General features: G+C 45.2%; 1 protein-coding gene and 1 long non-coding RNA gene across 4 annotated transcripts in view; one reads left to right on the top strand and one right to left on the bottom strand.

Moving 5' to 3' along the window:
• Window positions 1–16,344, bottom strand: part of HHIP (hedgehog interacting protein) — a 141,377-nt gene that overhangs the window by 43,757 nt on the left and 81,276 nt on the right. For both annotated transcript variants that reach the window (XM_032955234.2, XM_076067492.1), the window contains 2 exons: window positions 12,224–12,354; window positions 4,237–4,360 (listed from right to left, as the gene is read on the bottom strand). In XM_032955234.2, coding sequence (XP_032811125.2) covers window positions 4,237–4,360; window positions 12,224–12,354 — 255 coding nt within the window. The remainder of the gene's footprint in view (window positions 1–4,236; window positions 4,361–12,223; window positions 12,355–16,344) is intronic.
• LOC116942854 (uncharacterized) overlaps window positions 1–16,344 on the top strand; it is a 121,266-nt gene that overhangs the window by 54,461 nt on the left and 50,461 nt on the right. The gene's annotated exons all lie outside the window — the stretch shown is intronic.

Raw genomic sequence — 16,344 nt, 5'->3', positions numbered from 1 at the left:
AGAGAACATTGGGAATGATGGCTTCAGTAGACATTAAACTAGAATGTAAGAATGGAACGGCAGTAAAATCAATCAATATCGCTTGGCAACACTGGATAAAATAAGATCCCACTGAAATTTGAGTTGCGTAAATGTACAGCACGCACACACATACCGACATATGTCAAGATATTATATAATGAGAATATGTATTGGATTACACGTACTGCAGTAATGCAAACGGAATACGCATAGACGTACAATACATAAACAATACATGATTTATTTCTCATATATGTATGATGTATTGTAGGCATACGTATTATAAAAGTAGAGATGTGTAATGTACGTAAATACACCTACGCAATAGGTATGCAAAAATGCATTGATTGAAATTGTTTCTTAGGTACATGATAGATGCATTAAATCATGCATGTGAGGACTGATTTACTATAATTTTATTCAAATAATTATTACTGCTTTTTTTTTTTTACCCAGGAAGACCTAATTGAGCCTCAACATTATTTCAAAGGTTCCTGCCGAGTTTTCCGTAAAGAGTAATTTTACTTGCAATCCCAAAAGGGTAATTTGTAGGTCACTTTGATGTCTGGCCAATAGCAGTTACATTGCATGCATTTTTTTTAAGCTACGAGAGGAACAGGAGCAGAACATACAAACTCTACACACAACCGGGGAATCGAACCTAGGCCCTTCTTGCTGTGAGAGAGAAGTGTTACTAACTGCGCCACCCTGCTGCCTAATTATGGCATGAAAAAAAACGTCCGAACAAGACAGAATTAGTTTTTTTCCACGCAATGCACACGAAACGGTAAAATTGCAAGAAATGTTTGTTTAAATCAAGTCGTGACCCCAAATTGCATCTCTGGGGGAGAGGAAGGGGGGATGGGGGCGTGACTCGTTATGCACCTGCCAGAGGCTAAATGACTGATTGAATTTTACCAATTTAGGGTCATGATTGTCTTCAAGGGGTCCTCTTTTTTACATTGTGGCGAATGGTAGCACCCCTAGTGGCTGCAAGGGGTTATGTGAACCCATTACAAATTAACGTACGGTACATTAAAAAAAACATTTATTATTACAGTATCCCCTCGTTAGTCACGAGCTTGCTATCCGCAATTTGGGCTATTCGCGAATCGCATCTGGAACTCTACAGGACTGCATCGAGAGAGAAGGAAAGTAATGAGATAAAGTGATGAGATCATTTCATGTAATTAATAGCTTATTTATGTGTTTCTTTAAGGTAATTAATTCGTAAGCCAATATCACTACCCGCAAAATTTGCTATTCACGAGCATTTCCGGAACGTATCGCTCACGAATAATGAGGGAATACTCTACACACATACATTTGTGCATGGGTTGTGAGTTTTAGAATCGTGGCGAAGTATGGTGAAGCAACCCCCATGACCTGCAGAGAATTGGAAAGCGTTCACCCATTAGTGAATTGGCAGAGTTCTAAATTCTTGTTTTATGGATATAAATCTTGAGGTGGGTTTTATTACATTAATGTATGCGATCTCATACATGCAAGTATACAAAATCTAGATACTGTATATACACATACATGTGTAACTAAAATATATCTGTATTGATACATGTAAACAATTATGTATTCGACTTGTGTTTACGCAACGTGCAAGTAACATAGCCTCTTGAACTCAAATGCCCTCTCTTCCCAAATGCCCTCGCTTCGGAGTGAATTTACGCCGCAAAAAAATTTAACTCGTCCCGTTTTTTTTTTAAATTTTATTTCGGCCGAGTATAAATTCCCTTCGCTCGATTAATTTCACCAGCCGAGCGGGAAAAAGGGGCGAGCGTGCGCGAAGCCCGCGGGAAGCCGAAGCTCGGATCGGCTCGTTGGGCCACGAACATCGTCACAGACGGTTTGGCAGTCACTTGCGCAACGGGGCACAGCGACGGACCACCGAAGCGCCGCGCACAGCTTACAGCGAACGGGGAACGCGTTTGAGCACGGCCCGAGTTTCACGCGCTCCTCGGCGCACGCGCACAAGTCACGCCGTTTGAGTTCTTAATGAATGTCTTCCGGCGGGCCAATTGAACATTTCAATTAGGGCGTTCGCCCATTTCGATCGCTGGTGGTTCGTATCGAGCGAGCCCCGTTTAGGGCAGGGAGATGCAACGTGCTTTGAAGGTCATTTTTTAAAAAGAATTATTCCGATTATACTGGTAGGAACGAAGTTGTAAACTGAGTGTACCAGCCTGCAATAGATTAATGTGTCCGTCCGTCCGTCCCCTTTCAATACTTTAACGAAGTGAAAAATTCCAATGTTCCTACCAGCCCACCCTGCAGGGACCTGTTATTTGGTTCATGTGTTGTTCAGGTCTTAATTTGATAGTCAGGTCTGTTGTATGGATGCATGTTGAACTTCTTTCGCAACCGTACACAGCCAACCTTGCTAAAGGGAGGTGTATACATGTATAGTTGCTTTGTCGATCTCAAGAGGTAGTGCTGTTATTACTCGCTATTCACGTTAGCTGTGGCTGGCAACACATTCACAGAGCAGTGCGCTCACTACTTTCACAACCACCCCCCGACCGTCGAGTAATGTTACACATTTGAATGAACGAATGATCTGTTTTCAAAAAGAATGTCTGTAAACAATAAGCCCTAATGGAAGGTGTGCCGCCTATAAGTCACGGCTTGCCTTTTGGTATTGAATAGAAATTCCCCAATGTTGTTGAAAATGAGTCGATTGGGTCCTGGCCATGGCACCGGTTTGGCCTCGATCAATTCAGCCAATCAAATGATCGACGGCTTTCCACGCAGTCCACATTCAAATCAAATTCCCACACCTACGTAACCTCAGCACTCCGAGGCTTGGGCAGTCGCCACATTATAAAATTTAAATTGAATTTCTGCTTGAGAGTGCTGCAGCTCTGGTTTGGCCCATTCTTAATTTTCAGCAAGGAGGCATGCGTTGAACTTCTTTTGCACCGTGCATAGCCAACCGTGCTCGTTGGAGATGGCGGGGGAGGGGGTAGGTGGAGGAGTGGGTTCTTCCCCCCCACCTCACACTTTCAGACCTGGGATATTGTTGGTTAAAGCTCAAGAGTGTTTGGTCTTTTATATAGGGTTAGATGCTTCTTTGAATGCTGCTCGTCGTGTGTGTGTGTGTGTGTTTTATTAGTAAAATAATCCACTATTTTTAAAATGTATATGTTTTTTATAATTGTATACCCCTTTGTCAATGCACTGCTTGACAAATATCTCCCGACGTCTTGTAGGTCATAAGAGCTGTTTGACCATACTTCACCATTCTGGTTAGTGTTGTGTTCAGGGAGGGCCGGGTCGCCATGAATGTTATTACTCATGAATAAAATCACAAGGTAATTTTGCATTCATATTGAATAATATGGATCTTTTCCAATAATTGAAACATATGTTTAGTGGAATTGAATAGGTTTCCTTGCCTGGTTGTGATTGGTTGATTGATGTTATGGTATAAAAAGTGTTTTTTTTTCTTCCATTCAAAATAACACGGGTTAGGGCACTTACATATGTGGGGTACATTTCACATTTGAATCCCAAGGGGCACATTATACGACAACTACTGTTGATGTACCACATAATGGTATCTATTTCATCGACCCAAGGGACGATGGATTGAGTTCGACATCAAAATTAACTATTGAGCTGACGACCAACCAACTCCTATTACAATTTGTCAGTGCTGCTTTGTTTCTTTAGAACTGCTTTTTGTGTTTAGTTTGTTGTCCTTCCCCCACACCTCCGATTAGCACGGTTCGCTGCGTACGATGTGAAAGAAGTTCAACACGCATACATTTCAAAGTACAGGATGCTTCACATTATTTTTTTTTACACTTCTGAGAATTTGCAAAAATATCACGTGACAATGTGCTGCTGCCTCCGGATTCCGGGGACCACCTGGAGAAGATTCCAGGCCACGTGTTGACAACGATGACGAACAAGTGGAGACTCTTTGACTTTTTGAAGCGATTAACGTACTTCTGGTAACATGTTATAGTGCACTATCCGTTCTTTTTCCATTAAAAACGATAGTCCCATGTACGTGTTAACATTTCTTTAAAGCACGCCGGTAAAAAAAAGTTCTACCGTCAGCTTTCACCGCTTGGCGCTAACTTGGCAGTCTATGAACTTGCCCACCCTGTGAGGTTCAAATGGGAGCCGGGAGGGAGCCCTGCGGTGTCGATACAACACAGGGGCTTGTATCGGACTCGGCCCGGCAAAACTCACCCGCTGTGGTCACCGAAGATGTAGAGGCCCTGCAGACGGCGAGACTGACACCCCCGGTAGACGTGGCCCCCCACTAGGGGGCTCGGGTGCTCCGGCCTGTAGTGGAACACGGGAGGCTCCGACTCTGCCACACGACAGGCGATAGCCGAGAAGGGGGGGGGGGGGAGGGGGGAACGAGTTCGTTCTTGAGGAAGCGAGCGAGCGAGCGAGCTCCATTGTTGGTTTCAACAATTCGGCTGGATAATGAAGCAAGTTAGACCGGAGTGAAAAGAAAAGCACAATTTTTTTTTCTGGAGGAAGATACACCACCGCTAAAGAAGCAACATTTATATTTGTGACTCGTAATGAGGCGTGCTTGCTCCTCAGGCGATAGAGCAATGCTAAAGATTTTAAATGCTGGCTCTGGGCACGTCGCTCCACCTGATCGATGGCCGAAGGTTTTACGTTGGTCAGACTGGCACTGAAACTGGTCTGGATTTTAACAGTTGTATCCCCTTTGCAATGTCTAATTGCCAGCACCTGCTGTTTGCAGAGCACTCGCAAATCTTAAACGATAATTCCTCTGAAGCTGCGAAAACGTCTGGAGGAAATCAGCTCGTGATCACGAGAGATGGCAGCCATGATCACGAGAGATGGCAGCCGTGATCACGAGAGATGGCAGCCGTGATCACGAGAGATGGCAGCCGTGGTCACGAGAGATGGCAGCCGTGATCACGAGAGATGGCAGCCGTGATCACGAGAGATGGCAGCCGTGATCACGAGAGATGGCAGCCGTGATCACGAGAGATGGCAGCCGTGATCACGAGAGATGGCAGCCGTGGTCACGAGAGATGGCAGCCGTGATCACGAGAGATGGCAGCCGCTTGGGAAGGCCTTCATCCGGCATTGGATTGACCACGGGGAATGATATTGGCGACTACAACATTGCCTGTATGCATGAAGCACCTTGGTTAACTCCAGTCCACGGCTAACTTCAGTGGCAGGTGACATTAGAACCCTTCTTGACACCCCTCACCCAACCATCCTCACCAATGAGCCCTGGCCAAACGGTGAGGTATGGTCAAGCTTCTCTGGTCACCCTAACACGACATGGGGAGGCCTGCAGCCAGTAGTGGATTGACAAAATCCCGTATGGTTCATTGCTATTCTAATCGTTATTTACGTCAAACAAACGATAACAAATAACTGCGAGGTAGAGGAAGCCAATCAGCAGACATTAATTGAAATTCTACAACGATTGCATTCATAACCTACCAATGAATGATTCCACTGTCTGATATGGGGGAGGGACCTTTCCTCTCCTCTGTTACCCCCCCACCACCCCAAGCCATCGCAACTTCAAAATGATGCCCGACCCTATTGGCACCCGTACACAGCAGGCAAGTAACGATGCGGCATGGAGAGGCACACGCTTGGAATTAAACTGCCAAGAGATACAGAGGAACACACACGATGTTAATGTCACATGAGGGCTGCACGAGCTACCGACACCATACACGCAACATGGTAATGACCATAATAGAGGTTTTTTTTGGGGGTGTTAAATCGCGTAAATATATAAATGTGTCGTTAAAATCCGCCACCACCCAACACAGCCAACTAGTAAGGGTTGTCACGTAAACAGAACGTGCCGATGTGTCACTAGTACAGCACACTGGTGTGTTGGAGAGCCAAGCCACGACATTTACAATCTGGTAATAACAGCACAATACAATTAGATCTCAGAGCAGTGAGAGGTGGTGGCGACTTTGGGAGGCATTCGTCCGGCAGTGGGTTGATCATGGCTGATGATGATGACAATAGACTTGAATTATGAATCGGCACGATTCATGAGATGTCGCAGCAGGTGCATTGTTATACGGCTCCCAGTGTGGAATAGGATGCAGTATGCACATTTATTTAGGAATAGAGATAACTTGTCAGGTGTGCTTCTGCGGCCATCAACTCTTGTCTGCTAATCGTCATCATCATCATCATCAAACAAGTGCTTTTGTGTACGGGCAAAGCTCCTCCCAAGCCACTTTGTTCACGGTAATGGATTTAATTACATAAAATAACACAATAAAATTCTCACGACGTTTCGGCCACAACACAAGTGGCCTTCTTCAGGTGAAAGGAACAGACCTGTCGGGACGACAGAAGCTCTGTCGTCCCGACAGGTCTGTGTTGTGGCCGAAACGTCGTGAGAATTTTATTGTGTTATTTTATTTTATTAATTTATAATTTTATTCTCATTCTACGTGACTTTACCGAAAGAACCAAAGAAGATGAATCCTTGCAGTCACGAAAGCTTTAAATCGAAATTTAAATCGAAAGGTAATGGATTTTTTTTGTGTGTGTCTACCTCCTTTTAAATGCACACTTTCATTTTCATTGCAATTTTCCAGCGTTTCAATCGCTAACTTTTTTTTTACTCCATAAAAGATATTCCCATCATGCCCATATATTGACCGGGCTGAATGCCACGATATGCTCGCTACGACAACACAGTCTCGGTGCATGGACGGGATCCCGGCAGCACTCAGCTGTACAGCGTGCAGTTTAGTGGTATCTCCCTATCCCAGACGAAAGTTATTGCATTTATTGCAAAATTCTCCAATGCATTTGTTCCATTTCACTTGACTTTCTCCTTTTTAAGAATCACATCTCGTTCACGTTCGTCATATTTCGCTTACCCCTGTTTTTATTTTCATCGGCAAAATTCCAGTTTTGCTCTTGTCTCACTTTTATTTATCCAGGCACGCATGAGCGTTGCTTTATTTTTGAGCCTTCTCCAATGCATGATTTGTTTACAAGAAAGGCCGCGTATTGTTTCAGGGAATATTTTACCTATTTACTTGGAGCGGTTCTTTTTTGGCAATAGTCCTGGCACACGGTGCCCTCCCTGCATGTACTCAACATGTCAAAGAATTCTTTGATGTCTCCATGCCAACAAAGAGCCACGTTCTGTTTCAGATGTTTTTCTTGCTCCACGTTACATATAAGTTGTTGAGATGGAACTTTGAAAACTTTTAATTCCGGAAGCAAAAAAAGCAACTCACATTTCTTTTATAATGCTATTTTACTCGTTGTGAAAACAAAGTGGCGTGCCAGTGCCTGTCGTGAAAATGCCAAGCGAGGGCTTATTTAATATGCACTTTGTTTCAGAAGTACTTTTCCGAGTTGGGACTGTTTTATCGGTCGACAGTGGCATGGTGCCTTGTGTCACAGACTGTCGGGCTGTCTCAGTGCCTGAACTGACTGTGCTGATGAAGAATATGCTCTTTGGTTCTTTTGGTAAAGTCACGTAGAACGAAAATCCATTAAATAATAGAATACGATGTTTCGATTGCAACGCGAGCAATCATCATCAGGTGGAAAACAAACCTAGTGAACTTAGAAATACAATGCAATACAACACAGAGAGTTGGCTGACACAACAATCAGCACCCTACCTGGTTGATTACGCTCTTCCAAAGATTGCTAAATTTGATAGAGAGACAAAACACAGACACGGAGACACACAGACAGACAAGCAGAGTTGGGACAACACAGAGACACACTGTGTGTATCTATGTTGTGTGTCTCTCTCTGTGCGTCTCTCTCTGTGTGTATCTGTGTTGTCTTTCTCTGCTTGTGTGTCTGTCCGTGTGTTTCCATGTCTGTGTTTTGTCTCTCTCTCAAATTTAGCAATCTTTGGAATTTTTGGAAGAACGTAATCAACCAGGCAAGGTGCTGACTGTTGTGTTAGCCGACTCTCCGTGTTGTATTGCATTGTATTAAGTTCACTAGGTTTGTTTTCTACCTGATGACGATTGCTTGTGTTGCAATCGAAACGTCGTATTATATTATTTAATTTATTTCCTTTCTTCGTGACTTTACCGAAAGAACCAAAGAGTAATTCCTGCAGTCACGAAAGCTTCAAATCAGAGAAGTGCGCAAATTACCATCTCGAGTCCGGGTTAACCCTATACAAGCCCAATTAGCTCATTGCGCTAATTTTACAATACACGCTAAAAGATTTTGGCACTGTCAAGAAATGCTACAATTATTTACAGTAATCATCTTCTCCGCACCTAATCTATCAATACAACTGGATAGTTTACATGAACGAATTCTGCATGCTACATTCAAGTTATTCTGAAGTAATTGAACTTCAAATGGTGCACTGTATTGATTGTAACAAAAAGGTGTTAACTGTGGGGACGCCAGATTATTTAATTATTTAATCGGTCAATTATTTAATTGTTTAATATAGACCTTTGACCTCGTGTCTCTCATGGAATAAATATAAATAAATTATCATCGATTCTCCTTGTATTCAATGTTGTTTGGAATCCAGTGTTGTTTAAAAATACAGTTATGTATATATGAAATATTCCACAGGAGCTAACAATTGGTATGTTTTAAATAATTGTAAGACACGAACCATTGTAGTAACATTGTTTTATTACGTTGCTATATAGTAAATTGTATGATACAAAATAACGAGGTGTTATTAACTGTCACTTAGGGCATATTTTCTCTCATTTTAGTACGTTTGCCCACTGACAAAGAAATGATCAGTCTATAATTTTAATGGTAGGTTTATTTGAACAGTGAGAGACAGAATAACAACAACAAAATCCAGAAAAATGCATGTAAAAAATGTTATAAATTGATTTGCATTTTAATGAGGGAAATAACTATTTGACCCCCTCTCAATCAGAAAGATTTCTGGCTCCCAGGTGTCTTTTATACAGGTAACGAGCTGAGATTAGGAGGACACTCTTAAAGGGAGTGCTTCTAATCTCAGCTTGCTACCTGTAAAAAAGACACCTGTCCACAGAAGCAATCAATCAGATTCCAAACTCTCCACCATGGCCAAGACCAAAGAGCTCTCCAAGGATGTCAGGGACAAGATTGTAGACCTGCACAAGGCTGGAATGGGCTACAAGACCATTGCCATGCAGCTTGGTGAGGTGACAACAGTTGGTGCGATTATTCGCAAATGGAATAAACACAAAAGAGCTGTCAAACTCCCTCGGCCTGAGGCTCCATGCAAGATCTCACCTCGTGGAGTTGCAATAATCATAAGAACGGTGAGGAATCAGCCCAGAACTACACGGTAAGATCTTATCAATGATCACAAGGCAGCTGGGACCATAGTCACCAAGAAAACAATTCGTAACACACTACGCCGTGAAGGACTGAAATCCTGCAGCGCCTGCAAGGTGCCCTGCTCAAGAAAGCACATATACATGCCCGTCTGAAGTTTGCCAATGAACATCTGAATTATTCAGAGGACAACTGGGTGAAAGTGTTGTGGTCAGATGAGACCAAAATGGAGCTCTTTGGCATCAACTCAACTCGCCGTGTTTGGAGGAGGAGGAATGCTGCCTATGCCCCCAAGAACACCATCCCCACCGTCAAACATGGAGGTGGAAACATTATGATTTTGGGGGTGTTTTTCTGCTAAGGGGACAGGACAACTTCACCACATAAAAGGGACGATGGATGGGGCCATGTACCGTCAAATCTTGGGTGAGAACCTCCTTCCCTCAGCCAGAGCATTGAAAATGGGTCGTGGATGGGTATTCCAGCATGACAATGACCCAAAATACACGGCCAAGGCAACAAAGGAGTGCTCAAGAAGAAGCACATTAATATCCTGGAGTGGCCTAGCCAGCCTCCAGACCTTAATCCCATAGAAAATCTGTGGAGGGCGCTGAAGGTTCGAGTTGCCAAACGTCAGCCTCGAAATCTTAATGACTTGGAGAAGATCTGCAAAGAGGAGTTGGACAAAATCCCTCCTGAGATGTGTGCAAACCTGGTGGCCAACTACAAGAAACGTCTGACCTTTGTGATTGCCAACAAGGGTTTTGCCACCAAGTACTAAGTCATGTTTTGCAGAGGGGTCAAAAACTTATTTCCCTCCTTAAAATGCAAATAAATTTATTACATTTTTGACATGCGTTTTTCTGGATTTTTGTTGTTATTCTGTCTCTTACTGTTCAAATAAACCTACCATTAAAATTATAGACTGATCATTTATTTGTCAGTGGGCAAACGTACAAAATCAGCAGGGGATCAAATCCTTTTTTCCCTCACTGTATAATGTATACACTTAATTTTGTTAACTCTATTCATATAAGTTGCAGGCAACGTGTCATAATTTTTACGACTCTCTCAGTTGAAAAGGTCAACATTTTGACAGCGGAGACAACTAAAACCCATTCCCGTTGTTTCCAGTTCGTGTATAAATGTCGAGTTCATTCGTGAAAGAAAGCGAGCTACTAATTAATTAATGAGCGATGTAAACACATTTTTGTGTGTGCATAGACACCTTTTGAAAATGAATTGCATTTTAGGAAGAAGAAGAAACAAATGCTCCTGAAATTAATTCTAAGATTTGTGCATTAGGTGTTGCCAAATTTCGGCAATAAATGTTGTAAGTTGAAGTCAACAGAGGCGACCAGATGCCAGAAAGACGATAACTTGGATTGCAGGCCTAACCAATATTAAAAAAAACCCTCAAATGTTGGCTGTACAATTGCTACTGAGCCTGGTGAGGAGTGGCAGACTGAAGTAGAAGAATGCAACAGTGTTGCAGCCTGGTCAGGATATTGTGTGTTCCACAGTGCACAGTGTGGGTATAGAGTTACTCCTTAAGTGTTTTTTTCATTTATGGAAACAATATTCAATTGTTAACCCCATTTAAAAAAAAACCAGTTAGTGACATTTTAATAGGAACACTGCACGTGAAAATATTATTGTGCGGACTGTGCAAAAACCTTTGACCGTGGGTGTAAATTCGCTTGCCGACTCAAAAATCCAGATTGCACCGTGATATAATTAAAATACTGGATATTATTTTATTTTCTACACCCGTGGACAGCTAATGCCGGCAAAAAAAAGGCAGTTGTATAACAGGTCTTATTTTTTGTCCTCTCTGTTCACAGTAACTGTATTGGTCATCGATATCGTATGGAATTTTACCAAGTGCGATCGTGTTACCATCCAAGTGGAGTATTACCCAACTCCCGTGTTAGAATCAAAATGTGCTCGACCGCTTCCCGTCAGCCGCTCGCCGGCTCAACGACACGAGCCTTCAATAAACACGGTAGGCGGCGGAAAGGTTTTGAGATGCCTACCAAAAAAAAAGTTGGATCGTGACCCAGCGATACAGCTTTTTTTTTATTTTGAAGCTGACATCTTCGCATCAAAGTTACACGTGCGGACTGGGGCGGGGGGGGGTTAGCCCTTGGGCTAAGTGTGCACCGTGTACACTGGTGGTACACGGTGCACATTCCCGGACGGAGTGGACGCATGTGCCCGAAGCACGGCCACTACCGATGTAACAAGAAGTGAAATTTTGTATCAATCACAGAGGGATGTCTGTGATGATGATGATGATGGACTATGTTTGACCCTGGGCATAAATTGAACTCGTGGCCTCATTTTAGCAGCGATGTAGCAGGTGCGGACAAGGTCGTGGTGGCACGTGATGCACTGCTGTAGTGGGAGGCCTAATGAGGGGGCATTTGCGCAAGTGAGGGGCACTGGTCGCCAGTCGGATGGCTGTGACCCCCTATGCCCAAACCAATATTTGTTCTAGAATCGATTCATGACCGTGCGTTGTGTAATTGCATGGAATTGCAGCATATGTATAAGGCTGCATGCAAGTGTAGAGGTGTAGTGGTGAGTACAATGCGTTACAAGCCCAGTGACCCGAGTTCAATTCCTGCTCACGGCCAACATCGGTGACGAATATCTAAACTGGTCCTGGGCTTTCATAGGTCACTCGCTAACAGCACTTCGCCTCAACAGTGTTGAGGGCTCCATCTACGTGATGTCTTTGTCTTTGCGTGCAACGTGCGTGTACGTTGCCAAATTGTACGTGCGCACACGTGCGAGTGTCCATGTTGAACCTCTTTTGCACCGTACGTGGCCAACCGCGCCAACCGGCGACACGCAGGCGCGGCCGGCCTCCGTGGGGGCGTGCGGCCGCTAAAAAAAAATTTCTCACCGTAGTCGCGGTCACGCCGGATGAGCAGCAGCCTCCCCGAGTCTCCCTGCCGGCCCCCCCTCCCTCGCTCCACGCACAGCATCGCGCCCCCACCACCCGCGCTGCCGTTGCGGTGCCGGTCGACGGTGCATCTTGAAAAAGAAGAAGAAGAAGACGACGCAGGCGTTGTTGCGGAAGTAATGCTGAGTCGCTCCTGCCCTCATTCCACCTTTTCTGTGTCTCACTGCGATAGACTATTGACGGGTGTTCAATGCTCTTTGTCGGTTGTTCAGCGGCCTTGTGATGGCTTGCCATGTTATGGCACTAGGGAAATCGTCGTTATTGTTGCTGTTGTTGTTACTGAAATCAGCTTAGTTCGTTTGGGGTCGACTACCTGCAAAATATGTCTACACTCAGCACACCACATCTAGTTTCCCTCTTGCTATGGCTGTGGCTACAAGTAATGTACCTAGTCTGTTCTGCCAGCAACGTTCAGTGAGACATTAAGCTCGAGGTAAAGAGAATACGTACCCATTCACTAACAATACTTTTTGTATATTTCTTACCAATCGTCCTTCTTCCCGTGGTTGCTATTTCCAACTGCTCACACACATTACAGCTCAGCCTGTGGCTGCGGTGTTGAGACGGCTGATGAGGGGACGTGTGTTGCGTTGGTGTTTTCAGTTGTTTCGTTTCTTATATCAATTGTAATGCATCTACATTCATGCAAACGCGTTGCGTGCAGTGTTGATGTTTATATGGTAGCTATGTACGGCATCTTCAGATAACCCAGTATTTATATGCCATTATTATTCTACAGTTTACTTTCACATTGTGTTTTAGGCTTGTTAACTATTTGTTTTTTTTTTCTGAGAGATTGTGGACCAAACTCTGCCTTCTTTAAAATTATAATCTATTTTTTATTTTACCAGGTAAGGCCCACTGAGCTGTATAGCTCTTTTTCAGAAGTTTCTCATCATGTGGAAATGTATAGCAGCCAAATGCCCTCAACGCATGTTTCTAAATGTGGAGGGAAAAACCAGAAGTCTCAGAGAAAAAAAATCCACTCGATCACGGGGAGCGAGACACGCAAACTCCAACTATACAGGCGTCAGGGTCGGGATCAAACCCACGACCCTCTGTATACCTGGCGAGGTAGTTAACATCTTTCTCCTGACCATTCTCACTGCAGAGGCTTCATCTCCTGCTCAGGCACAGGTTCCGGTTATCTTCTCTGCTTTTGAGTTAATTTCCCTGTGGAATGTCTCGAGTCATCTCCTTTTCCTCTCTGCTGTGCACCCAGCCCCCATTCTTGAGCAATTGCCCTCCAAAATGATTTTGTAAAAAAATCTCTTTACCAAGTCGATGTGCACGTGCCGCTTATTTGTACGCCATTTTGAGATGCACTCCCAGTTAGCTGCTGTATAGATCCACATTGTATTGCTTATTACATTAGTCACAGGCCAAAGCATCTTAGCTCCAATTTAGAAAACCCTGCAGCCAGCAGAAATACTTTGCTCTGATGGGGAACAGCTACAGAAAATACATTACACGACTACTCTGCATTCTTTTTTTTAATCGGTCTCCTTAATCATGCACTAAATGGTACCTTCGACTGTGTGTGTTCATCATCAAATTATGCTCCCTTGCGTTGATTTAAAGTGCACGCACAACCATTGTTTCCCCATAATACGTTGCGCACAATCATTGCCGACAGGACTGACGCCAAGTAAAATTACATTTAAAAAAAACTCAGAACCTGAGTCTCAGCAGTGTCGCCTTAGTGCTTTGACCTGAGCCTCGGTCAACCGAGCCACCTGGAGCAGCTTCCGAGCGGTTACTAAACGAGCGAAAAATTTGGCGGAGCAGCCGAGTAAGTAATCGACACCACCCTTGCCTGCGAGTGTGGGCCTGATCGGGCTGCGGCGTGGCACAGGTCGTGAACCCCGCTGGGGCTCCACACTGCTCCCTCGACCTGCCGCCGTGACGAGTCACCGCATTGTCGGATGCACACGTTGGCGGCACGGAATCGCTCAAGATAAACGCGTGCAGCGGACATCTCGTCCATCTCAATGGCCACCCAAGATATGGACCCTCTCAAAGGGCAGGTGCACTCGGGGTGAGATGGGAGACGCGGGTCGTTACCCCCCCCCCCCCCTTGACCTATGACCTCACGGCGAGGTTACGGGGTTCCCCTTCGATTTTGCACGCACATGGACGGGCAGCGAGGCTCGTAGATACGTTAGAGATATGACCGCGAGGCGCTTGACTTTTTAAAAAACTTACTTTACAAATGCAGTGCATGACACACATTAATAAGGCGTTTGATGTGTCTTGCATCGCTTTTTGAGATTGGGGAACGGTGGTTGCAAATGTAATTTCACTGCACGATAAACCCGGTGACCTCAGTTGCATTTATGGCCATGGTTGGCGTTCGTGGTGAGTAATATGTGAACCAGGCATCGCCACTTTCCATCGGTGAGTAAAGCTTAACTTTCAGAAATTTTCATTCTTGTATTATGCAATTGCCCATGCCACCAGACACCAAATAATACTTATACAAATATATTTCTTACGTGCAGTGCAGCACTCAGAAAATAATTTACTACGTGCAGGAATAGAGATATGTGAATATAATACAATATGACTAAAAAACGATACTCGGGACTCAAAATATGATACCTATTTAAAAGTTAGAACATTACATTTTGAAATGTGGTATTGATCTGCCGCAGTTGATATGCGTATTTACCCTTGAGGCAATTTCGATAACACCATCATAACAGTATACGTGAATTATAACTTGTACACGTGCACAGAAGTGAATGCATTTACCAGAGGGCCGTGTAAAGATCAGCCGTGGTGTGGGCTCAGATTAAGTTGTGTTGACGAACACAGGCAACAAAACTCACGTCGGAATGCGCAGCTGGTTAAATGATTCTTTACTCCCACCCCCCCGCTCCCAGTTCACGAGACATGAAAACGAGCGCTAATTGGAAGCACGTGGACACGCGCGTGTTTACGAGTGCACGTGTGCATGGCCGGTTATGTTCCTGGCAAAAAGCAAATTCGTGGAATTCCAAAAATCTTGTGTCTAATTCCAACAGAAATGATTTATCTTCGCTGGGGTGGGGTAGGGGGTGGTGTGTATGCAATTATTAATTTAACAGTTGATAAATGTACAACCGCCTTTGTCAATCCATTGCTGGATGAAGGCCTATCCCACATTGTCAGTTGTACGCGCACTTGACCCCGCCACACGCGTTCTGCCGACGGAGCGACATGCGTCGTTGACGAAAGATTTCGTGGCAACGTCTTTGTACCAAAAGCCAATTTTATAGCGCTCGGTGGACAGAGGCGAGGGGATTGAAGACGTTTAGCGCCATCGTTTCAATTGCCATTGGGGAGAACGAAGCGCACGCATAATAGGAGTGTGTGCTGATCGCTTAGGGGGTGTAAATAATACTGGTAGGAAACGTAGTGGACTGGAAGCCCAACCGGGATTAATTCACAGGAGGCAGGGGATTAATTGTGGATGTCTGTGGATGTCTGTCCACGTGGGAGGGGTGGGGCTGGGTGGAGAGGGGAGGGTAGGGAGGGGCTGGGTGGGGAGGGGCTGGGTGGGGAGGGGAGGGTGGGGAGGGCTGGGTGGGGAGGATGGGGCTGGGTGGGGGGTGGGAGGGATGGGGCTGGATGAGGTGGGGCTGGGTGGGGAGGGGCTGGTCACCCCGTGGTGCCCTTATATGGACTGGAAGCCCAACCGGGATTAATTCACAGGAGGCAGGGGATCAATTGTGTATGTCTGTGGATGTCTGTCCACGTGGGAGGGGTGGGGCTGGGTGGAGAGGGGAGGGTACGGAGGGGCTGGGTGGGGAGGGTGGGGCTGGGTGGGAGTTGGGAGGGGTGGGGTTGGGTGGGGAGGGGTTGGTTGGGGAGGGGTTGGGTGGGGAGGGTGGGGCTGGGTGGGAGGTGGGAGGGGTGGGGCTGGGTGGGGAGGGTGGGGAGGGGCTGGGTGGGGAGGGTGGGGCTGGGTGGGGGGTGGGAGGGGTGGGGCTGGGTGGGGCGGGGCTGGTCACCCCGTGGTGCCCTTATAAAACTCAACGTTTCACCTACTCACGCCGGCTTGTGCCCGCCCTCACAGT

This window comes from Petromyzon marinus, chromosome 16, assembly GCF_048934315.1.
Source record: "Petromyzon marinus isolate PM22_M1 ecotype Great Lakes invasive population chromosome 16, UKy_Petmar_22M1.pri1.0, whole genome shotgun sequence".
Classification (NCBI taxonomy): Eukaryota; Metazoa; Chordata; class Hyperoartia; order Petromyzontiformes; family Petromyzontidae; genus Petromyzon; species Petromyzon marinus.
Note: the sequence above shows the minus strand (reverse complement) of the source record. Positions and strands in the feature narration are given on the sequence as shown.